Here is a 25,293-nt window from a genome sequence, read left to right as displayed (position 1 = left end):
CTCCTTTAATGCTGACTGGGGAAGCGTTTTCAAGCTGTACATCTGTACCCACCTTAGAATGCCTTTACATCACCTGCACAGTATAAATTAGGATTGGCATACTGTTGGAGATGACCTGTTCTGTCAAGCACTAAAATTTGTTTTCCAACCCCTGTGGCTCAGCTCTAACAGATGGGCAGCTGAGAGGCAGCTGTTGCAGAAGGACTGATACACACCTGTGCTGTGCAGGTGCAGATGAGGGCAGAAATTTCACCATGGTGTCTCCCTGTGTCCTTGGGACTTTGGAGAAGTCTGGTCAGGAGCAGATGGTGATCTACATTCTTACAAGTGCCATTTAGAAACCAGGGGTGGGAATGAAAGAAACTTCTCCGATTCCAAGACAAAAGCAGAGCAACAGGAAGGCAGCTATGACAACGTTCTGCTTCCAGAAACACTTTTGGGCAAACTGGCTCATCTACCTACTTGATACAGGTGATGCATTTTTGAAATACTGAGGATGCAGGACCTATTGCCCTTATTAAAAAAAAAAAAACCAAAAACAACCAAGCAAACACAAAAGAAAAAAAACAAACCCAGAACATGTCACACAAACAAAACAGGTAAAACCAATAACGGAATTTTTCATCCTGCTCACTTCTTTTTTTTTCCTAAATCAAACTGAATTTTCCTTTAAAAAAGTAAAAATACAAAAACAAAGATACATTAGAATATTCTACTGTCCAGTAAATGTCTTATAGGCAATATTTATGGAGGAAAAATATGCATCAAGCCCTACCTTTGACAAAAATTAAGCACCCCAACATTAATTTCATACAAAGGAATGCTGCTTCTAGTGCTGTTGACTTGAATTATTCCTATCACCACAATTTGAATATTCATTATTTGTCCTCAAATATATAATCATAAATCTAGACTAATGCTGAAAAAAACAAATTCTAGTGAGAATGATGTGCCATTGATAAGCTAAAACCAGCATATCATGAGAAGGCAAACTAATCTTTCCATTTACTTTGTAGGCTGGATACTTGATGCTTAGCACTAAGAAGTCCAAATAACCTTTGTATCCCTTATAACAGAAGAAACTTGTAAAATGCCTTTCGTGCATCAGCTTATTGTATGAATGTTTTAAAGAAACTCGCTAGTACTACAGAAAATATAAGTGGGCTTTTTTGTGTTGTTTAATACTCCAAGTGTCACTTCATTCTTTAAAGGGGTTAGAACAGAGGAGGGGGAAAGGGGAGGAAGTCTTACTTAATTTGTTGCATATGTCCCAACGTGTTATACAACTAAGTGTATTATACCAGAAAACTAAAGCAGTCTGCACCGTAGCAAACTCTGTGTAACTCAAAATAGAAGAATAATCTGGCCAGAAGCAAGTCAAAATTTCAGTGAAACTTCCTCTCATATTATATATACACCCACTTTACAAGCTACATCGAGTGTCCTTTCATATTCCAAAAGAAATACATTGCAGACACCAAACATACTGTACTTTTACTTAAAGGCTTCATCAAACCATATGTGCAGACACTTGAGAAGACGAGAGTGTCAAGCTTCCTAGGGTCCTAGAGTCAAAGAAATTCTGCTGCCCCCCACTGCTAAGTAAGTGCACTCCTTCCACGGGGGGCAACATCTGCCGATCCGTCATGGTTCCACTTGGCGAGGACCCCAAGAAACTTCCTTGGGAAGAAACGATTTTCTCAGGACTGGCAGCCAGTTTAGGGGATGTGGAAAAGTTATATCCATAGAGCGCACAGGGACTGTGCAGTCTAAACGTGTTGTAGGAGCCTTGGTGGGTCTGGTTAGTGGTAAAGGCATTGCTGGATGGGGAAGGCATGATGTACTGGAGCTGTGGAGACATCCCTGAAATCTGCATGGATAAGCCAGTCTGCGGGCAGCTGAAGGCATCCCCGTCACTGCCACTCATGGACATATTCACAGTTGTGCTACTGGACACGCCGACATAGGAGGGAGTCCTTGGGGCAGCGAAGGTCTCGCCGCCCTGGTTGGTGAGCCGGTTGTAGGTCTCAGCCAGGGAAGTGCTGTATCTGTTCAGGGCCAGGCCTGAGCGCGCACAAGCGGTGTAGTCAGCTGGAGCAAGGGTGCACAGCTGGCTAGTGTTGGGGCTGAGGTGGAAGGCTGGAGAGGAGCAAGGGGAGCCCGGTAAAAGGTGAGGGTGGGTAGATGGCACTCCACTGCCAGATCCCTGGAGTAAAGTAGAGGAACCTGCATTTCCTGGAAGAGAATATTACAGTGTAAGAAGCACATTGGGAAAAGTCCACTTCCTAGGTGAAAGATCAAGACCTTTGTCTTTTATAATAACACTCGAGATGAAATGCAACTCATATTAATTAAAAACTTTTACATACATGTGCAGGAAAATGTGTGAGTGAATCACCTGCATGTTTCTAAAGAAACAACTTGACCAAGAAAGAGAATTTAAGTTATGTTTTTACAACCATCGCTCAGTAATTAGGGCTTCTGTCCAAAAGGTTAACTGCTTCTTATATGACATGGAAGAAAATTTCATGGCAGTTAAGACTTAGTCAAGTGAGTACCCTATCACAGGAAGCCTTCTTAAAAATTATGATTTTTGGCTTGTCTGTGCTCTTGCTACAGTGCAGAATGTGTTTCAGTGTCTGTCACTGTCAGAGCACCAGCTGAGGAACAAGCTCCTTTGCTCAGAGACTCTCACAGATAACAGCTTTGGGAAAATTCCCAACTTCAGAACAAAAAAACTTCTGACTTCAAACCAAAAAAATTCTGAGAACAACCAAAAAATTCAGAACAACTTCAGGAAAAGTGTGAGCTGAACACTGCCCATAGCTGCTTCATCTCTTGAATGGGTAGGTTTGCAGCAAACTGTTTGCAAATTGTTCATTTACTGATATCAGAACTTTATATTACGAATACCAGCACTGAATGCTCCTGAAAGCACACTGCTTGCCACAGGTGAAGTCTTTTCTCAGGACTAAAAGTTTCTCAGCTGCAAGGAAGATTTCCTTTTCTTAAAAGATTGCATCTTCCTGAAAACTGAGCATGGAAAAATTAACTGGGGCCTTTTACAGTCTCCCATGCAGAAGACACTAACAAGGAAGACCTCCTGTTTATGAATCACATTAACAATCCAACAGCTTGTTGCTGCAAAGAGAGAAGTTCTGTCAGTAAGTTAACAGATTATCATAATAGGTGAGCTAGTAAAAAGAAATATACATTATTAAAGAACACTGCCTGCTGCTGCTTCTCTGTTAACAGGACACCACAATCACAAGGCATCATTAGGCACTACCACATTACAGAAATGATAAGACACATTTTTCTTTTAATCTCTTTTAATTCTTTTAAATGCCCATCCCCTACCTGAAGATGGGCACTTTCAGTGTTAACAACCAGGACAAATTTCTAATGGGGTCTTTCACAAAGTCTCTATGTCCAAGGTATAGATGACTAAAGATTTTGCAAGTTTCCATTCCCAGAATATCAAGGACTTCAACAATCTTCTTAACCTCGGGCACCAGCAGAAAAGGAAGCAAGAAGCTCACTGCAGCAGCAGTTCCCCTGCTCCCAAACAATGCTCCTACACACAAACAACCAATAAAGCTGCTCTGTCTCCTAAATGGATTAACTGCATCATCAGTTGCCTTTCAGTCTTACACAGTCTGACAAGGTATTTCAGGTCTCATTCTATCTTCTCTTTTTGATGAAACCATCCCTCACCCCCATGCTATGCCCAAAACTCTGACAACACCCATCCAATGTGTCTATGACTTGGCACAAACCTTCCTTTTAGTTCCCCACATCAAGGACTGATACACAAGATTTCTCAAAGGAGTGAACCAAAACGCTGACAAAAGTGATTTCTCTGAATTTCTCTAAGTTCTGGGTTTTTGCTCTGAAGATGTTTAACAACTTTTCAATCAATACATTATCAAGAAACCAGACTGGATGTTTGTAAATTTGGTAGCAGAAAATGCAAAGAATTGGGAGCAATACATCTGATTTAGCTGGGAAAAGGCCAAGAGGTTTTCTATGTGCATTGGTGTATACTCAGGAAATAAAAAAAGTCAGAAAAGAGTATACAGAGATTCCACTCTCTGTCCAAACGGGCCATTTAAATATTTTTCTCATTCAAGACACTACCTGCACAACGGGGAAAGTGGAAAGAAAGAGGTTTCCAACAAAGAGTGAGGAGCAGAAAAAAGCAAAACTTAGAGGTGATCCATTTCTTTAAGCTCTAGGATGCCGATAAAGTTTGTTGGCCCATTTACTAAACAATTTTCAGGTCTTTAAGAATCCAGAAGGGGTTCTAAGAAGAAAACAAATTAAGCTTCTTCCTATTTACTCATTACTTAAGAGAACATTTCTTCTCTTTTTTTTTTCCTTGAAAGCACAAGTAATTCCTACACTGCAGTTTGCATGTGTACAACAGAAGTCATCTGTAAGTGATCATTACGTTTTGTGTCCAGCCAGAGCATAACACTAAGGAGTAGGCTACTCAATCCTTAAATAACTAGCATTCTCCTCCACATGTGATCTGATTTTTCTTTGCAATCTAACATTTTAATCCCATGGTGGTTGAGTTAGCATTAGTTTTCTAACTTAGAATAACTGATGAGAGGGGATGGCTGTACTGTGGTTAGTTGGTTGTTTTTGCCTTGTGAGTGACACATTTACCTAAACTTTCATAAGGTATGATGGGCAAAGTTTCATCTTTCATTTTTGTTTTGAAAGAACACAAAGACACTCGTTACCTTGTTTGGGTATCCCAGGTATGTCTTCAAATGTAAGTGTCCTCAGAGAAGGTCTCCAGAAGGCATAAGACTCTACCAGAGCTTCCAGTCCCATTCTATTTAGAACAAAAGAACCATGGTGTCATGAAAGCAAGATGTATTTTGCCACAGGTCTCTGAATACTCCACCTCAGAAACATATAAACATTTCAGGATTATTTTCAAGTTGATTTTACTTTTTAGAAAAGAGCCTTACAGCCCATCCATGAGACCACAGGGACCTGCAACCACTGGGCTGCACAAAGTGTTTTCCAATTCCACAGGCCTGGCTCTCTATTTCAATATTTTTGGCCTTTTGGGAGGGCTGTTTGAGTGAGAAGATTTAGCTAAAATTATTTTAAGTGTTTTGCTAGTATATTTCTTAAAGAGATCATCCCTCTGGCAGTTAAAGTTTTAAGTGCCAGAGGGATGATCTGCCATTTCTTCCCAGAATAAAGGTGATCCACTGGCAACTTCTATTAAAACAGGATTCCCAGTCATTACTGATGAGGTGGAAAATTGCACTTAGAACTAAGCAAGGCAAGGATGTACAGCTATTTTGCTACCAAAATCATGTGTAAAAAAAATGTTGTTTTGCTAAGCAAAATACCTTTAGAAACTAAAAGTTTTCACTCATTTTCTTGCAACAGTGTCCTGAGAAATCAGAACTGTGTAGACAATGGTGTCAGACACTGTTCAGAAAACTCTCTGCTTCCTGAAGATAAAGGCCCATTTGTTTTCTGACAATTATTTATGAATAATACACCTCAGAGGTACACAAACTTAGAGGTACAATTTTGCTGTTATTTTTGGCTGCTGGGCCCCAGAGGCCTGTTGAGTGTCAGCATCAGACACACACCAAATACAAGTCCTTGCCTTTGAGCAGCAATATTTGTAAACTTGAATTATGCAACCCAGTCTGAAGCAACAGACATGTTCAGATACTACTCCTTCCAGCAGGAACACAAATGCCTGTCAGGAAACACTTATAAAGCGTTTATTAGCTGAACCTGGCCTAAAAAGATAGCCTTCATTTTCTGCAGTAATGGTGAATTTTCATTTCTAGTTAAAGTGGAGATAAAAGCCACCTCCTGGAGGAATGTAGCCAAGGCGATAATTTATACAAGATGCCTTTGAAAAATTTCCACATTTTATCAGCACCCTAATGTGTGCTATCAAATGCCCAAGTTTATTTAACAAAACAGTTATGTTTTTCCCCAAAGTATTTAAAGGGAGAAATTCTGGTCCTTTCCTGAGTAGAAGTTTTTATAGGGTCAAACTTAAGGCCCAACTGAAGAATGAAACTATTCTCAGCACCTAAATTCTGTCACACTTTGCAAATGCACTGGGAATGTTTTTAAAAGGTGAAGCTACTGATTTCTGTGAAATGACCTGTGGGACTATACAGGAATGACCTAGAAGGGCATATTTTTAATTAAACTGAATTACTGCATGCAGCAGTGCAGAGTGAGACAGCTGCATAAAAACAATATTGAAAAGTTTGGTATAATTTAACCACAATATTTTTTTAAACTTGTTGCAGACTAAAATGCCTCAATGATAAACACACCAGCTAGAACAATGAGGATAACAGAACCTTAACATTTAATTTCAGTATTTAGTGACAGAGCAAAATAATAATCCACTGAGTATACCAATAGAAATTTTCCCTGACAATTAAAATACTGAGCTGAATTGCCAAACATGCTTATCCAGAAATGCAGACTACAAAAGAAAACAGTGATAGCGACTTCAGTAAGACAATGTCAATTTGCAACAAACAAGAGTTTGCAGAGTCAATTCTGTAACGCGTGTGTTTGTAGATTAAAAGCACTCAGACCTCATCTAAAGGCTGCTCCAAAACATTTTAGAGATGCTGACTCTTCCTTCAGAACTTGCCTTCCTAATCCATTTCCATAAAAAATAACTTTCAATCAAAATACCTTGCTTGTTTTTCCAATGCCTGAACCAGACTATTCCTAGCAGCCAAACAAAAAACCCCTCTCTGGAGACACCCAGTCCCATAACTGTATTTGTGTGGTTGCAGATGCAGCACTATTACATCATCCTCAGGTAATTCCAGAGCTGTGCCACCACATTACAACCTGTTCAAAACTAATTTCTGAACAATTCTTTCCTTGCTGTCTAAAAGGATATCTTCTCTTGTTTCTTATGGAAAAAATTCTAAGTCCACCTAAATTTGCACTTTTCAGAGGATCAGGGTTTCAGACTTCTTAGGAGATTCCATGGTACTTATTTTATAGTTCTGCAAACAGCAAGCACAGCAGAGACACTGCCTAGAAGAGAGAGAGCTTTCAAACACGGTACGTATGGCAACCCTTCTTCTTCCTAAAGTACACACAGCATGTTTTGCTTCTCCAGTCACTGCATTTACCTGGAAGCTACTGTTCACTTCATTTCTAACCAGAAACCTACAAAAGAGGGCAAAGCTCTATTTGTGTGAGTGGCCAGAACATGGATACTTATTTCTTGCTAGAAGACAAAATCTCAGACGTACTAAAAAGAATAGAATTCATACAGTGAATGCCTGTAAGTCTTTGCAACTGCGTCATCCCTTCTATAAGTAGTCATTTTCCAAAAACTACTGTCATTTACTGTCCAGCTTCAGGTTTTATGTAACTTGGGTTTTATGTAAAACAGGCTTTAATGCTGTAACTTCTGCTAACAGAGAAGCTCAATAAAACAACTATCAAAAAGAAACTCTCTGATCATTCCTACCAGCACAGTTTGCTCCCTTCTCTGCAAGGCCTGGTCATAAATATAGCAGCTGCAGACACCAAACACAATGTGGTAGCTGGAACTGATGTATACTATACACCACATTGAAATACTGCTTGGTTTTTTTTTTTAGCTGAAATGGTTTAACATACAATTCAAAACAGGCTTAAGTAGCTTGCAATAAACAGTCATTGGATAAAATACCTCATTGGCACTGGCAGCCTGGACCAGACCTAAGTCTCCACTTTGCACTACACAGATTTCCCACTGCTATTTTGAAAGATTCATGGATCAAGAGAGAATAAGCAATTAATCAGTCCATCCACCACAGAAGAGGTGGAAACCAGCCTGAGTTCAAGGTCTTCTATAGCCTTCTAGAAAAGGTATTCACCTAGGAAGAAGATTTAAAACTCCTTAGACTAAACAGACACTTGAATACAGGTCTCCCACCTCCTAGGCAAGTGTACTAAACATAAGGTTACTGCACAAACCAGTTTCTCCCCCTTAATGAGGAAACAAGCCATTAACCCATCCTATGAGCCCCTTACTTGCAAGAGAACCTGAGCATGTAGTTTGACAATGGTATCTGCAACTTGTCTCCAGCCAGGAGAAAGAGGAGATTTCAAGCACAGCCTGAAATCACGGACCTGAATATACATTAAGTCCATTTGCAGCCTCCATGGTGTGTCACTGCTTCCACTGAAAGGAAACTTGAGCACATGAGTCAAGCCAAGTGCCAGTCTGTTCCTGACCTAGATGGTCAGAGGTGTAGCAATGGCAATTCACCACAAAGAACATTGCTGGGAAGTCTGAGTGGTCCCTCAAGGAGTCTGAGTTCTCTAATTAGTTTGTCTGTAAGTGCAGGTGTTGACTTTGAACAGCCTTCACAAACTGATTCTGTCAGCAGGAAGAAGCCCAGCTCCTCCCCCACACCTACCTGTTACGGCCCGAATCTCTAAAGCCTTTGGCGAATGGGTTCCTATCAATCTTCAGACGAGTTATCTGTGAATATTATTAAGAAAAATTATTGCTTGTAAACTCAGATAAGTAGCACAGAAAACAGCTCTCCTGACAGAAAAAAAAGCTGACAGAGGAAATATCTTCATATTTGAATGGTTTAAGATTGCTGTCCTGAAACATAGCAAAATAAGGACCAATCTTCTGATCATTATTTTTGCACATCCCTGGAGATGCTGATAGGTATTTAAAGCTGTCAAATGGCAGTAGGAATTACTGAGAAAAAACTTCAGGCAAATGTCATTCTTCATTTAAGAGAGTTCACTGTCTAACTGCAATAAAATTTAAATTAAATTTTATTTCTGTACTGGTCAAGAGGGGAATGTGAAAAGAGAGATTATCTCTAGGTTATTATCCTCCATGGAAAAAAAGACCCAAACCAAACCAATCTACCAAAAACCCAGCAAAACACACCACATCCCAAATAACTGTAAATTATTTTAATAAATGGGAAAATCACCAAAAACTTATATTTCAGTATTTACATAGCTCTCCTGTTCCTCTCTCTGTGAAGTTATCAATGAGTATTTCAAAATTTAAAAAAACACAGCTGCAATAATTTATATGGAAGTAATAAAATGTCACAATAATAACTATGTATGCTGAAACTTAAACAAGAGGTGGAAAGAGCTGAGTGATACAACCTGCAGTTCACTTTTGACTTTGAATCCATGTGGACCCAGATAAATTGTCCTTAATAATATAGGCTGAATGCAGTTAATAAAAACAACTACAACTTTCTTCAGAACTCAGCTTCTCTGTTAAGGTCCTGGGAGTATTAAAAGCACTGGAGTCAGGAACAGAAGTGCTTTAAAAAGTCTAAAAAGTCTTTAAAAAGTCTAACATATCCACATTTAAAGGTACAGAAACACCTTTAAAAATTAGACTGCTCTTTGCCTTGTTCTTCAATACTGTGTTTATAATCAAGACACCATTAAGCATGCTAATTGGACTGTGTGATCTTCATAATAATAAGAAAGATTTTTTTTTACATGCAGCATCTCTGAAGGCTCAGCTATGGCCTCCAGGTACTAAAGCAATACTAACAGTGAAAACTACTTGTAGTAAAAAATTGATAGCTCTATTTTCATAAGTGATATAATGATAGCGTCTACTTTTCTCCTATCTCTTACATCTCTGGTCTGCTCTGAAAAGCCCGAAAAGTGCTAACCAGAAAGCCTGAATTACCTGTTGATTTTGGTATGCTGTGACAGTAGTGAAGACTGTCTCAGGGAAGGAGAAGGCTTTCACCCCCTCTCCCGAAGGGATGGGCTTGACAGGGGACAGATCATCGCCGCAGTCTTTTCGGATGACGTGGACACGAGGCTGATATTTATGCATAGAGTGAAGGATAATCTATGCAGTCATGCAAGGAAAAAGATAACATTTGTTAGAAAGGACACCCTGCTGTTTCAGGACTAATAGCTTTTTGGAACAGATTATGGTATGTGTTTACCATGCCACTTACTGGAAATCAAATGTTTTCCTTAACCTCTGAAGGTTCTTGTTACAGTAGTCTAATCCCTGTGCATTTATGTTATTACCAACCCTAAGCTTTTAAAAATTACGACTCAGGAGCTCCAAATTCAGAGATTGGCTTATTTGAAACTGGCTCAAAAAAAGGAAACAAAAAGAAACCCAAAAAAAAAAAAAGAGAATTCAGGAATGAAGTCTAGGTCCCACAGGAATTATGAAAGTTTTGTCACTTTTTTCCACTGAAGTCTGGATTTGACCTAACAGGATTAACAGCAGTAGAATTTTGCCGTTTGTTTTTGGAATCTTCAGGATGTACTATTAGAGCAATTTTTCTCCTTATAGCCCAAAGGCTGGAAACAAATCTTGGTTGGAACACAAGCTGAGACTCACACTCTGAAGAAGCATAAAATTAAGAGTAAAATGATAACAAAATCCAAAACTCTAAAGTGTTAATAGCAATCGATCCATAAAACAGACAGTGAATTTCAGTTAAAAAACCCTCCCAGCATACAAAAAACTGAATCAAAAATAAATCATAAAAGAGGAGTGGATGCATACTGCATAAATTAAACACACAGACACCTCTTGGTACTTTACCTCAATTTTAAAGGAGATTTAAAATACAGAATTTTTCCTCTATTTTACTCCACTTCAGCTAACCACTATTAAAATAAAAAATTTCAAAAAAAAAAGAAAATTGAAGTTCAGCTATTATTGTTGGAAGACCTAAGAAATTAGTAACTTGATAAATAAATAGTCCTATGGCTATTTGCCTGTGGAACCACTAATCAACATTCTGGGGAAGCTTTTTAATTTCCTGCTCCGTGAGTAGGCTCAGAATGTGCGTGTGCTCAAGCACTCAACAGAGCCCCTATGTCAGACACCATGGAAGCTCATTCACCCAAATTATATAGAGGACATTACATTTGTTTGGATAAACTAGAGTTTGGCTAGTTTAATACACTTGGTCCTGGCCAGATTACATGACCCTGTTTTGGTAAGGCCAGTTTCTGGATAATCAGGGGTTTTATTAGCCCTTAAGTAAGGTTTTGACAATGACATCACAGGCTCCAATTAATTTGCTCAGGGAGTGCCCTATGGATGTTCTCATAGGAAGTCTTTTTCAAGTTTCTGAACAGAGCAAGATTTTTTATTGTGCAGAAGTGTTTTCTCTTTTACAACACTCCTTTCAGTTCTCCAATGGCAAAGATCTACAAAATGAAAATGCAGAGAGGACAGCACATTCCTCACCCTGTTTCCCTCTGAACACCCAGTGGTACCAGGGGAGATGCTGGTGCAACACAAAAAGAAATTATCAAGAAAAGATGTTGCACAGCTCAAATCCACTGCAATTCTGTGCCTTGCCATTTGTCTGGGTGCCACTGAGCATGCCATGTTCTCTCCCACATGGATTACTTCACCCCATCAGCTCTGCGGTGCAAACCACTGCTGGCCCACACATCAGTGATAACCCTGGCAGCTACAAAGAGATCTGCTCACACATCAGAACAAATGATATCAAAGCAGCACATGGATGAACACCTCCCACTGCTTATCTGGGTGGCTATTACAGCTAAACTGATCCATGTCATCTCCTAGGAACAACCTGTCTGGCCTCTGTCCTGTATTGAAATTTCCTGTGCTGACATGCTGTTTTGGCAGTTAGCAACTCCATAGCAATATTTTTTTTTCTTGATTTTGTACTGGTCTTCTAACAATGGGATCTTTGTTCATGATCTGAAGGACTCCAAACTCTAAATAATGCATAACTGCAAAGCCCTTGTGAATTAAAATGCAACATATGAAGACAGGACATAAAAGGAGAGAGAGATGCAACATCTCCACTCCAAAAACAATCTAGATCTATTATTCAAAGCATCACCTAAAGCTACTGTGAAGAAAAAGCTAAGGGAAAGGAGATTTTGGCATTTCGTTTCACGGGGCTTTCACATTTAAAAGCACCAATGGGATCTAACAGTTTATCTGCAGTAACAGCAACTTTCCCTTCATGCCCTTAAAATCCAACACGAAAAAACCCCAGTCGGAAATCTCGTTGTGTTCCCAAATATGAACTGGCATTACATTCAACTCACAGCTGAAGAGCCTGCCTCTCTTCACAGAAAAGTCCTCACAGAACAAGATGAAAACACTTCATGCGGGAATAAACCTCTCACAAAAAGTAAAATTAAACTTTGGCCACAGCAGCTGTCAAGAAATCATGATCAGACAGACGAAACTGCAGCAGGGAACCCACAGGTAGAAGGCAGAGCAAAGGCCACGAGAACACCTGCAGCCACACAAAGCTGGGATTACCTTTGCAATGGCTTTTGAGAGCTGCTGCCACGATGAGGCCTCAGAGCTGACCCTGAGCATGAGCACCACCATGGCAAAACCATCTCAGCCAGAACAAACGAGAGCCAGAAACTCCTTCACAGGGGAGACACCAATCCTCAGCCACTTGGCTGTGCCAAGACTACACGGTCACCTCCCCACTACTGACACAGTCCTTGCTGCTGTTTTTGCCAAAAATCCTTTATCCTCCCTCCAAAGCACAAGCACTCAGGCTCTCTGCAGTTAGGGAAATGTGTGGGGCTGAGGAGTACGGATTCCCTCTGTACTAAGACGAAAACTGCAAGTGCAAGTACTAATGTTTCACAGCTTTTCATTGTGACAAGAACATATAAGTGCCCATTGACTGTAAGCAGAGCTCGCTACTTGGAGCCAAGTCTGGGCAGAGTTACAGTCCGCCTCTGCTTCCAGCCTCGCCCCACTTTCAAATGGGGAAAAAAACCCACCCCAACCACCAAGGAACAATTAACACACTAACAGCCTCATTTTCACTAAAAGTTAAAAGATGTTCCTCTGCATCAAAAAATACTCAGTTGAAAAGCATGGAAAATAGCATAAAAAATGTTGAGTTTTCCCCTCCACTGAAATTCAGTTTAAAAATTGCATTGAAATAGAAAAATTAGCCAGCTCTAACCAGCCGGAGGGAGAGACTGCTTTTACAATGAAGCACTCATTCCACAGATGAGAGAGGGATGAGAGGCATTAACAAAGAGCATCCAGACCATGCACTTTTCAGTGACAACTGCAAAATCCAGGTTTACTTTTCCTTAGGATCACAACTTAGATGAAACACATAAAAGCCATAGTGTGTGTCTTAATAACTCTATAGTATTTCCAAGGCAGGAAATTCACTCTGGAACTTCTTTTGAGATCAGAAACACACAAGGAAAACATGTCTGTATAAATTTTGCTTCATCTCCACAGACTACAAGTGGAACCCATGTATCAGAGAGTGTCCTGTGTGCAGATATGTATTTCAAAAACCTCTGAGCTCAGCAGCACTATAAAACTGCACAGTCACAAAGTCCCACTTGAAATGCTGATGAAAACAGCAGCAGGCAGCATGGAGTCTGGAAAGTGCTTGAGCAGTGAGTCTCTTAGAGATGGCTGATCTCCTTTCACAGAATGTTAATCCCAGGGCAACACTATGCGAGGGGAATGAACTGGCTGCCACCAGCTACTGCCACAACATAAATACTGCATACAAATTCTACCTTAGTGCCTGTTTGCAAATACTGTCTCTATTCCCACTGACATGAACCACTTCCCTCAGAGATCCTGAGAGTTAATACTCTAGAATAGGTAAAAAGGCTCTAGACTGACATAATGCAAGCTCCCTACCTCAAAGCCTTCGAGATCAAAACTGACCCCCAGGACTTGAACACAATAACTCTGCAAAAGCTTACACCTCCAACAAGCACAGGAAGCATAAAGGAACAGGTTCAACAAGGATTAAATTGCCAGAAGCAGAAAGTAGGGAAAGCGTTCCCAAAGAACAACAGCTAAAGGCCAATGCTGCTTGGTGGAAACCCCACTGAGGTTTCTCTGAACCCCTCTGCCTATGCATGAGAGGAAAAAACTACTTTCTAATAATCTAAAATATACCCCATGTCCCATACAGGGGTGGGAGAGTCAGAACTTCTGATATAAGAGTAAATATAAACATAAATATAAACAGCCTTGACTCCTAGCTCTTCTAACTCGCCATCCGTCCCCTGGTACCCTCCTGAGAAAAACGGTTTCTTCCTGCTTATGAGAAACAATTGGTTTTTTTATATTCATCACAAAATATGATTATTCGTTTTCCATTATTGCTAGAGGCATTCAGAGGCTACATAGCTTTTTCAATACAGCATTCCACACTACCATAACTTTAAAAGAAAAAATGTACCCATTGGAAGAGACACTTTTCTGCTTTCTGCTTTTGCCTTTTCTGGTAATTATGAATGACATGTTTGCAATTTTCCACATTTGAGAAATATGAAATTATTTTACAGTCATCCTTCTTTTGTCCTTTTATTTTAATACTTAAATTTCCATTTTGGGGAGGAGGGGCACTGCCATAGCTCTGAATCAGTTCAATGTGTCTCAAATCACTGTACTTGAGGTTTGCTTCACTCGTTTCCAAGCCAAAATACTTAACTAAAGACCAGAAAATTTATATCCCCCCGTATTACAAATAATGGTGTGCTGTATACTACACAGGTTTCAGTTCAGAATAAACGCAAAGCTAAAATCTGGGATTTAAAAATAGAATAACATAATTCTCTGCATAGCTGAGATTTTATCACAGGGCAGTTTGCAACTGCAAGTGCACGGATGGACCACACAGTACCCACAGATCGTCCCTCTGCACCCACTGAGTACAAAAGCCAGCTCACTGCTGGAAAAGCAACATTTTATCCATTTGCATCTGCTTCACTTTCAAATCCCTTACAACAGACTCAGGATTCAGGGAAAACAAGTCCCACTTGAGAGGAATCACAAATACACAATGCTGGGGAAACTAAGGGAACTTCATGTGCTAACCTTAACTCAAATGGACACGGCCAAATAAGACTCCATAACTGTAATTCTGGAAAGAAGCAATATAAAACCTCTTTTGTACTATCCTAAGAAAAGCACTGCTAGCTTAAGAGGCATGAATACCCCCACACTTCTTTTAAGGAAGAACAAAATAAAATAATAAAAATTATTGCACAAATGGAAGTTTTTTTATCCTTGTTATCACATTTGTTAGGTCAGCCATGCGCCTGTATTCCTGCCTCTGATCATTGCATTTTCAAACACAAATTAGGGGGAAAAATCTCAGACTATGTATTAGCAAAATACCTGGCTCCATGTCACAGAGCTACAACCATACTGAAAGATGAGTGTGGTATCTTTGTGCTCTGTGGCAGGTATATTTTCTTTCACTCCTTTCCTTGAAGGAGAAAGTATCCTGGTTAATAAATTGGGTTATGCTAAGGACAATGGAATCCACATCCTGTCTCAAAACTTTCCTCTAACATCTTAAAACTCTACAACTTGGAACTCGATGCTTCTTCTGAAAGGATGCCAACATTTGTCATTTATTACAGGGGTTTGTAAAATCAAAGACTTCACCCCAACTAAAAACAATCCTCATTTTTTAATTATTTCTTAAGGTGTCAAGTAAAACTATTTCAGAGATTGCTGGAATGATACTGGCTTACATCTGTCATGTTTCAACAGTTTTCAAGAGAAAAGGAAATATTAACATAACACATTTTGTCACATTAGATAATGTCATAACTAAACAATTTAGAACTTGCAAACAGAACACTCATACTGCACACGTCTTCGCCAGCTTTTCCAGAAGTAATGAGCCTCAGCTGTGAAAGGGTCTTGCTTCATAAGGTATGCAATAAATCATCATCGGAGCAAACCCAGCTCCCATGTTATTCGTTTTGGACTGCAATTATTAACACCTCGCGGGATTTCACACAAACGTTTAGGTTAAGAAAATACTTAAGCGTATTTTTATTCACGTGAAGGTATTACACACTATTAATGTTTCTCCTAGCCACTTGTGAATTTAAGAGTCCTTTTCGATCGGAGGAGAAATTGCGAGTAACACGCTCGGTGGGAAATACTGAGAGCAATTCTGCCCCTCTGTATTAGGCAATTTAGCCTTGTAAAGTCTTACTTTGCAGAAGGAGCTCTCTATTTGAGGGGGGAGTAAAACAGCAGGCTCTAATAAGCAGTTAATTATCGGAGCAGAAAGTTAGAAGCTTTTAGATGTGGACAGTGAAGTTCCAAAACAACTCTGAAAAGTCAAGCCTATTTCTGGCACCCCGCAGCTGTACGTCAGAGCCTCTCAGGGCTGAGCAACGTGCCTACACATAATGCCACCGAAGAAAGAGCAAGTACTCACATGCCCTTGATCATCCAGCTCATTATTAGTAAGCTTCAGTTTGTCAAAGCTGATCACTTGTCTCATCCACGTCTCCCCCGAGGCAGGTGAATCAGGGTGAATATAAACACGAGGCGGCACCGGGGAGTCAGCATTACCAGCCACCATCCACTTGGAACTATGATAAACATACCTGTAAAAAGAAAACAAATACCTCTAACCACTAGCACCAAAACAATTGAATAGACCCATTCAGCATGAATAAATTAGGGCCCATGCTTACAGCAAAAACCCATCAATTAACAAAACATGAAAAAGCACAATTTCGCATAAATAAAAAGAAATTTTGTTTGTTTGTTTGTTTCAAAACATAGTCCTGGCACCTGCAAAAATAAGGTTAAAATCCATGCTCTGACCTGACCTTGCTCTTCCTAAAATCAGTCACAGTCTCAATACTAGGTTTCAAAATGAGCTTTAAGCTGGTGTCAGTTCATTGACTGCCACAGCTCTGCTCTGAAAAGGCATCAGCAAATAGGGAAGAAGCTGGTCCTTCTTTTAGCAAATTGAGTAGTAATTCCATATCTGGAAGATTTATCATGTTGAGTCTAATATAAGACTCTATAAATAAAGCTATTGAAGGGAAAGAACATTATGATAGAGAAAAACAATGAAAGTATGAGAAACTATGCTCTTGATATTTCGGTAGACCATATTAATAGGCTTAGATGGTATTGCAAAAAGGTTAAAAAAATGAAAACATGGAGTCTGTATTTCATTTGATAGGCCAGTGCTGACAAGATGATTTTATAACAAAAATTGTGTCTGCTTTGGTTAAAAACCTATTTTGAAGGCAGGCAATTCACAAAGCAGTTTAAAAAGCATTAATTGAAAGTTATCTTTTTCAAGTACAGTAAAAATCCAGTAATTCAGCTGTATTTTTAAATGAAAACAAGAAAGACTTCATCAAATCATATATTTGCACAATTCAGTTCCTTATTAGAAAAAGACAAGCAACACAGTCAGAACAGAAAACAAAATGATCCAATGCAGGTATCACTCCATACAATTCAGATCAAGCTGCATAGCTAAGATCTAGAATGGTGGAGAAATTCTCTCCTCCAGACAAATTCTCCACCCCAGATCACTGTTGTAACATTTTTCATTTATTTTATATTTCTTGATTTATACTAAATATATGCTTTTCCTAGAAAAGTAAATAAACTTATAAATGCACATACATAAAAATTCAGTGATAAATACACATTGTGAGCTACAGCATAAGCTTCCAAATATTTATAAGGTCAAATTCTGCTGGAAGTCCAGACCTATATGTAATTTTCTTCCTTTCCATTAGTTTTGCTATCTGCTCTGTCAGCAGTCTAAAGACTAGGCTCCATGTGACTGCTGTCATTTCTATGAAATTTAAAGATCTGCAAGACAGTGTGTGAAGCTGCACAAACAGCCAGAGTTGAAATAACAGACAGCAAAAAAAATCACAGAATAGAATGAGAAGAGGCACCAAGTAAAACATGTAAAACATTAACATTTAGTGGAAAGCTTAAAGACATGAATACATGATAAAAACTAATACATGAATAAAAAAAAAATTCTAATTTGCCAACTGAGAAAATACTGCTCTTCCTACTACTCTCATTAAGTTACTTCAGTTATCTGGGCACCATGTAGCACACTGTGAAGACAGTGTAGGTCAGTATGACTGTAATTATTTTAAATGAAATGAGGTTTAAACAATTCATACTCAGTATAACCGCTTGTAATTTTTAGTAGTAATATTTTAATAAATTTGGAATTATTACCTTGGTTTTTCTGTGGATTTATGAATTGTTCAGACCTTCTAGGAATTATACATTTAGATAATTGTTAAGCAAATGCACACAACACAAAGGAAAAAAAAAAGCTTCTATTTGAACTGCACTGCACTGGTACAAGGAAAAAGAAGCTTTTTTTCCTCCTATGGCAGATACAGGAAATACTCCCCTGACTGTATATGTTGAGCATCGTCAGCCCTGGTATCTGGTGCCACTTGTTGAGAAACTCAAAATCAAAAATGGTCCTAAGAAAGGTCTTATACACCACACAAGAAAATGACAAAATAGCAGTCAATGAGGTAAGTACAGGAAAAACACAGAAAGGCATTTGCTTAGGAAACAAGGCAGCATTCCTGCAGAACCAACCTTTTAATCATGGTCTGAAATATTCCTAGTTCTAGAATGAAATCTGCAGCGGTTTTCCCTACATTACGCTAAGTATAGGTTAAAACAATCAAACCTGCAATTGGTAAAGACCTGATCCTGTCTCCTCTGAGCTACTCTGGCCAGGCTTCCCCCCCGGCTACTCAGGAGCGTGGGATTGCATCTGGAAAGCAAGACCTTGGAAACGGCTTCAACTCACAACAGGGACTGCTGCGGGACCACAAGTGGCTTCTGCAGAGCCCAACCAGCTCCCTCAAAACACAACTACCCTCAAAACACAACTACCCTCGAAACAGTGAGAGCTTCAGCACAAAATTACTACTCCTAAATGTTCAAAGAACAACCTCTTTTGTTCCTCACATCATTCTCCAGACAATAATGCCATTAATTCTTTAAATAACAGTAATTAGAAACATTACCTTTTTTAGTTTAAGCAACCAAATATGTCACTTTTTAAATTAAATTCTATAAGCTATTTGTAGCATGACTTACTTATTAAGTCACAGCACATAGCTTGTAAGTTATTTAAATCAGATATCCATGCTATTAATGTTATCAGTTAATGGTAATACCATTTGGCACTAAAAAATGTGCATTTTCATATTTATTGGTTAATAGGAAATAATCCCTACTGTCAGGAGGAGGAATAAAATATTATAACATTTCCTGACTGCACTAGAACTGCACTCTGAAAGCCAAACTTGAGCATCTGCCTGCAGTACATACACAGTGTGAGGCAAATGCATCATAAAGAGCTTCAACACAAATTTTAGTTGCCTTTGGTACAATATGGTCTTCTAAAATACACTGGGATGAAAATAAGAACCTTCAAGGAGAGTTAAACATGATCTTCTGCTAATTTATGTTGTGTTAATACTTTCTTCCAACAGCCAAGCACCCTATGGCTTACATCATATGTTTTTTGCCTTAAAGTCACCGTACCTGTATCTTTTGTTATCCACTGGCACAATATCCATAGCAATGTAATACTGCTGATGTGGGTCTAAACCTGAGATCTTCACTCTCATTGCAGGAAACATCCGCCTGAACATTGGAAAGAGAGAGGTCATTTTTAATATGAAACAGACTCGGGAATGGTTGTTTAGGAAAAGTAACCGCTTCGTGGGATTTTTCTCGTTCTTCTTTTTAGCCTACAGAGTCCTTTTGGACGATTATAGTTACATAGCCATGAAATGGCCCATTCGATATGTCAAAACAGATTTCTAAAGTGCATTTACTCGAACAATGCTTTGTATGTTTGGGGATACGCTTTGGGAGTACAGCTATTACCACATCATTTCAACTTTATTGTTAGACAGTAAATCATTTGGGTTTGAGACTTTACTTTAGCAGTACACACATTTAAAACCCATTTGAGATATTAGTAAGAAATATATTCCTGGAGATGTGCAAACACCACCTCCACCCAGGAAGCCCAAGGCTTACAGAAAGGCAAATTGCCATTAAGGTTCAAGTGACACCAGAAAAATGGTGTATCATTGCTGTAGCAGCGAATTAGAAAGCTAAATCTACGGTGATACAATTGTAACACCGCAAGGATGCAGTTATAAAAGCCAATGTGCCATGCTCTAACCCAACAATATGGTCTTTATTGACACGGGACTTCCTGTCTGCAACTTACTAAAGGTGAAGTGCGAGAGCTACTCTGTCTTTGAAAGGTATAGTAAAACGTCTTTATTGAAAGCAGGTTCTTTATTTGAACCTACGAGCAAATTTCTAAAAAAAAAAATAAAACAAAAACGACGAAAAACCAAACGTTCAAGATTTAGATCCTTCCGTGGAGAAACGGATTAATTAACCAATGAGGTGGTTTGAACATAAAACTGCCCTTAGCTCTTAGCTTGGCATGCTTTTTATCAGAAAATTTCATTCTTGAAGCACTAAAAAAAAAAAAAAGTCCTAACTGCACGCTAATAAGATACTCTTCTGCATTTTATAAACCTGAAAGTTATTCCAGTTTACTCAGTATTTGCTGTTGTGATAAAATATATATATATATATTAAAAAAAATCCATTAAAAGTAGTTATTGGAAACAAAAATCGTATTCCGCCATTTCTGAATAAGCAGGAGGGTAAAAACCTGACTATGGCTAACTAGTTTTTGCTGTTATTTCAGTGCACCTGTAAGATAAAACAGAAATTCCCCGACTGGACTCTCTTAAGACAAATGCAGCTTTGTGCTGTTTAAGACTGCGTTTCAATCATTAATAAAGCCTCTCTGAAAATGCAGACGGTAGCATATGGATTCAATAAAATATGTTTTTGTAATTTCTAATAAGTTCAAATACTTTTATACTTCCCAGGTTTTTACCATGTGTATCCCCTGGAAAGGAGAAAAGCTTCCCCCCAGAAGGGCACGGCGCTCCCAGACCTCGCCCTAATGAACAGGAAACCCGAAACGCCACATGCTCCCGTGCCCATCTAACATTATCGCCATCTACCTGCCTCGTAAATCTGGAGGGTTCCCCCGCTTTGGGCCCGCTTTGATGTGCCCGCCCGCCCCGGGAGCGCGCGGGTGGCGGCCCCGCCGTGCCCGTTACCTTCCCGCCTTGGTGATGATCATCTCGGTGCCGATCTCGTGGAAGCGCTTCCAGAGCTCGGCGCCCTGCAGATCCACGCGCGGCGCCTGCGGCGTGGGCAGCGGCGAGCCGGGCCGGGAGCCCTTGGGGGAGCCGCCGGGGGAGGCGGGCGGGGAGCCCGCCAGGAATCCCTCCTCGCAGCCGCCTGCGGAGAGAGCGGAGGAGCGATAGCGGCCGGGGCAGCGCCGACTTCGCCATCGGGGTGTCCCTCAGCCCCGGCCGAGCGGCCAGACCGGCGGCAGCGACGGCCTGCCCGGGCCGGCCCGGGCCGCAGCCTCGGCTCCGGGGAAGGGGGAACCCGGGCGCCGGGACCGCGGCGGCACGGCCGGGCTGCCAGGGAGCAGCTGCCCCCATCGCCACCACGCCGTGCCTGGGCCAGGGCGGGCGAAGCCCGTCCGGGGTGCGAGGACGGCGGCGCATTTCGTTTGGCTACGGGCTTCTGCTCCGCAGGGTGAAACTGCATACAGCAAATTACACACACACATATATGTAGGTGCTATGTGTGTGTCTATGTGTATACATACAATTACAAATATATATATATGTGTGTGTGTGTGTTTATATGCACACATAATTATATTCATCGTTGCATATGCACTTTCAGCAGCACACATACACATATGTGTCATATAAGCTTTTGCCTTTCCTCGGAAACAGGGCTCGGGATAGTCCCCCGCCGTCGCTCCACCGCGCCGCGGCACCGACAGCCCCGCCGGCAGCCCCCCTGCCCATGCCGGCGGCCGAGGGGCGCCGCGGATCTCACCGCCAGGCCAGCGAGAAGGGTGGTGGGTGCCCACGCAGCGTGGAAAGACAGAAGGGATAGCGGGGAATGAAAGCGCCGGTCGCGGCGGGGAACGGGGATGCCGAGCCCAGCCGAGGAGCGGGGCCGGGGCAGCGGCGGGAGCGGGGCGGCACTCACCGGCGGCGGCGCGGGCGGCGCAGCCCAGGTCCATGTCACCGCAGGTCCTGCCGGCAGCGGCGGCGGCGGGAGAGCTCTTGGCGCAGCAGCCGCTGCCGCCTTCCTCCTCCGCCGCCTCGTCCTCGCCGCCCAGTTTCCTCCGCTTGGGCTGCCGCGGCGGCGGTGGCTGCTGCTGCTGCTGCTGCTGCTGCTGCTTCTCGGCCCCGATGAGAGCCTCCACGGAGAAGGCGTGAGCCTTGAGGCTCATGGTGGTGCCTGGCGAGGACCGCCGCTTGTCGGCCATGCCCGCCACCCTAGAGCCCGCGCATCCAGGCGCCCCGCGGCCGCCGGCACCGGCACCCGCTCCCGGCCCGCCGCGCCGGCCGCCCTCCCGTCCTCCCGACCGCGCAGGCAAGGGGCTGGGGCTTTTCCTCGCCTTTCTTTTTAAATCCGAGTTATCAGCCAAGTTTTTTTTTTTTTTTTTTTGGGAGGGGGGGATTGTTTTGGGGTTTTTTTAAGTGGAAAAAAAATTCTATTCCTTTCTGCAGATGCGTTCCTTCTCTTCCCCTCCTCCTCCTCCTCCTCCTCCTCCTCCTCCTCCACGTTCTGCCCCGTCTGATGGGCCAGGCAGGGCTGACATGGGTAACAAACGCTCTGCGGACACAAATTAGGGCTTGTAATTGAAATTTGTTGCCTTGATCTGTCAGCACTTCCAGGCAGGAGACCTGTGGGAAGAACTCGCTCATTAGTGTCACTGCGGCGGCGGGGGCCGGGCGGAGCCGCGGGGCGGGGGCGGCGCGGCTCGGCCGCCCGCAGCCCAATCAGCGCCGCCCCGGCCCCGCCGCCCTTCCAGGGGGCCCCGCCGCCGCGGCCGGGGGAGCGCCCCGCCGACCCGCGCCCGCCCCCGCCCCGGCCCGGAGAGCCCCGCGGCCCCGGCCCGCGGCAGATGCACCCGCAATGAACGCCAAAGGGACACCCCCGCCCCCAGCCCTACCTCCCCCCGAAACGCAGAGGAAAGGGGGGGGCTCCCCGGGAGCGCGGCGTTTCGGCCGGGAAAACCGTTCGGACCTTAAAAAATGACGTTGTGCCCTGTTTTGCTGTAAGGAATTAGGAATTATTGCTGTTTCTGTGGCGCTTGGAGATTCATCTCGTTGTTATTCAAGCTCTGGCTGTAGTGAGGTTCCAGCGTAGCATCCACAACCTCCGCTAAACCCAACCCATTAGCGCTGAGGCTGCAATAAAACGAGATTTAAACCGAACCTTGTATGAACATCGAGGCATCTAGCCACAGCAACTTTAGTAATAATCATATTCAGGTGCATAAAATAGTCACAGGGAAAATCCTCTTTCGTATCTTTCCAGTGAGTAAAAACTACTGAAGTTTTGGAACCAGATATTATTTTCTTTGCATATCCAGGGACATAAAAAAGCTAGTGAGATTTTTGTTGTGTTTTCTTTTTTCTTTTTCTTTTTTTTTTTTCCCTTCTCTTGTTGGGACATTTTTCCCTTTTTTTTTTTTTTTTATCCTCAGAACTAAATGGAGTGACTTGCTCCCTTGAAAGAAACAGAATAGAAACCCTCCAGCTGTAAAAAGAAAATCAATGGGGAATATTTCACTGTTTAGGGGACTAGGATCTCAAACTCATTCTGCTTTGGGCAACGGAGAGAAGGAAATTCGTGATGTGGTTCGCCTGTGTCACAGTCTTGGAGGTCCTGTTCGGGCCGTCGAGTGGCACAGCTGAGATTTCTGATCGTAATCTGAAACGGAAATAGCTGCCATTTAGGAGACGTAACCGTTTCCACTATCGCGTTTTACCTACCCGTAAAATGCAAATTTATCGCTAATTTCAATAGCTGTTTCATCAGAGACTGTGAGGAATGGGCTGATTAATAAATATACCCTAGAGATAAATTATCCCTTCGAATAAGGTTATCAGCGTTAAAATTGTAAAAGTACTTTCCAGACGTGAAAAATTAGGTATGTGACAAAAATATAATTAATTAAAGAAAAAAAATAAAACAGAAACGAAACCGCCGTAGGAGCACTAACTCTTTCCACATTGGAAGAGATGGCAACTTGTCTGAGAAAAATTCGTCACTACGAAAAAAATTGCCCTGCAGTTGCTGCCGCTCTGAATTGATAGGAGAGCAGAAAATGCTTAATGCCTGTCACCGACGAACAGTGCTGTGGAGTTAGTTTATCTTTACATTAAATCTGGGACATATTAACTGCTCCGTGGTCTAAAGTCAGTCTGCTCTGCCTTTCCAGCCGTGATTGAATCTGAAGGAAATCAGATGTGGGGGAGTGATCGAAACGTGCTAAGATAGAGGATCTTGCAGGAGTTTAAACGCCGTCGCGGTGGAGATGAGATCGATAGAGGAGAGGAAGGAAGGAAATGGATGCTATCTGTCCGAGGGCGCTCCCGCAGCCTCCTCTCCCGCCCGCCCATCTCCGACGGTACCTTCCGCCGCCCCGCTCCGGGCTCCCGCCGCCCGCGGCCGCCGGGCCACACACGCCACCGCCACCGGTGCCACGGCCCCGGCGAGGCCCGGGGAGCAGGTACCGACCTCCGCCGCCGCGGCCCGGGAGGGGCGCGGAGGAGCGTGAGAGGAGGAGGAGGAGGAGGAGGGCGAGCTCCGCGGCGGCGCGGCCCGGGTGCGAGCGACGGGGGGCGCGGGGGCTTTAGGGCGAGGCTGAGCTACCGGAGAGACTCGGCCGGGCGCGGAGCGCGGGGCCGGCCCCGAGCGGCCGCCGGGACCTGCCGGCGTAGGGGCGACCCGCTCCGCTCCTCCGCCGGGCTCTCCGCGGCGCTGCTCCGGCGGAGGGCGGCTGCGGCGCGCAGGCAGGGACGGGGACGGAGCCGCGGTGGTGCCGCGGAGGTCCCGCAGAAGCCTCTGGGCACGGGGTTGTCGATCCTGCCCGTTTTTTATTCTTTTCCCTCCCTCTAGAGCCAGCCGCCGCGCGTTCCCGCCGAGGAGACCCTGACCCCTTGCTCCGCACCGCTCCGCACCCCTCCGCGCCGCACAGCGGGGTGCGCGCAGCCTGCCCGCTCTACGGCGGATGGACAGATCGCCCGGACTGATTTTATTTTTAGAGGAATGCCCCTTGTTGTTGATTTTTTTTTTACTCCTTCCTAGATTTCTGTAGGTTGCTATGTGGCATGTTGTTTTCATTTCTTGACTTTTTGAAATAACTACTTGGATTTAAATTTATCGAACAACCTGTTACCCATATGTCTGTCCGATTAATTTTTTATGGGATGATGAAAGAGAGAAGAATCTATATATATAGCGATCTGCTAATGGAATAATATATATATCCAAAACACCTTTCTGGGGTTACTTTTATTTCCGGACTT

The 25,293-nt window shown here is 42.5% G+C and overlaps 1 protein-coding gene across 1 annotated transcript; it reads right to left on the bottom strand.

The window, feature by feature from the left end:
- Positions 1-729: 729 nt before the first annotated feature.
- TBX18 (T-box transcription factor 18) lies at positions 730-22,253 on the bottom strand. The gene is made up of 8 exons (XM_066545891.1): positions 21,956-22,253; positions 20,998-21,181; positions 19,379-19,480; positions 16,245-16,416; positions 9,713-9,880; positions 8,445-8,509; positions 4,752-4,846; positions 730-2,235 (listed from the first exon to the last, which is right to left on the bottom strand). The coding sequence occupies exons 1-8, from the start codon at positions 22,236-22,238 to the stop codon at positions 1,511-1,513; spliced, it is 1,794 nt and encodes a 597-aa protein (XP_066401988.1). The 5' UTR covers positions 22,239-22,253; the 3' UTR covers positions 730-1,510.
- Between the last annotated feature and the right edge of the window lie 3,040 nt (positions 22,254-25,293).

Source organism: Molothrus aeneus, chromosome 3, assembly GCF_037042795.1.
Source record: "Molothrus aeneus isolate 106 chromosome 3, BPBGC_Maene_1.0, whole genome shotgun sequence".
NCBI classification, from domain to species: domain Eukaryota; kingdom Metazoa; phylum Chordata; class Aves; order Passeriformes; family Icteridae; genus Molothrus; species Molothrus aeneus.
Note: the sequence above shows the minus strand (reverse complement) of the source record. Positions and strands in the feature narration are given on the sequence as shown.

Bases quoted from the DNA above. Each gene is read 5' to 3' on its own strand.
- TBX18 (XM_066545891.1), bottom strand. From the start codon at position 22,238: ATGGCCGACAAGCGGCGGTCCTCGCCAGGCACCACCATGAGCCTCAAG. The intron at 21,182-21,955 runs GTGAGTGCCGCC...CTCTCTCCGCAG, and splicing joins CGCCGCCCGCGCCGCCGCCG to GCGGCTGCGAGGAGGGATTC. The intron at 4,847-8,444 runs GTAGGTGTGGGG...TGTTCTAAATAG, and splicing joins AGAGATTCGGGCCGTAACAG to AATGGGACTGGAAGCTCTGG.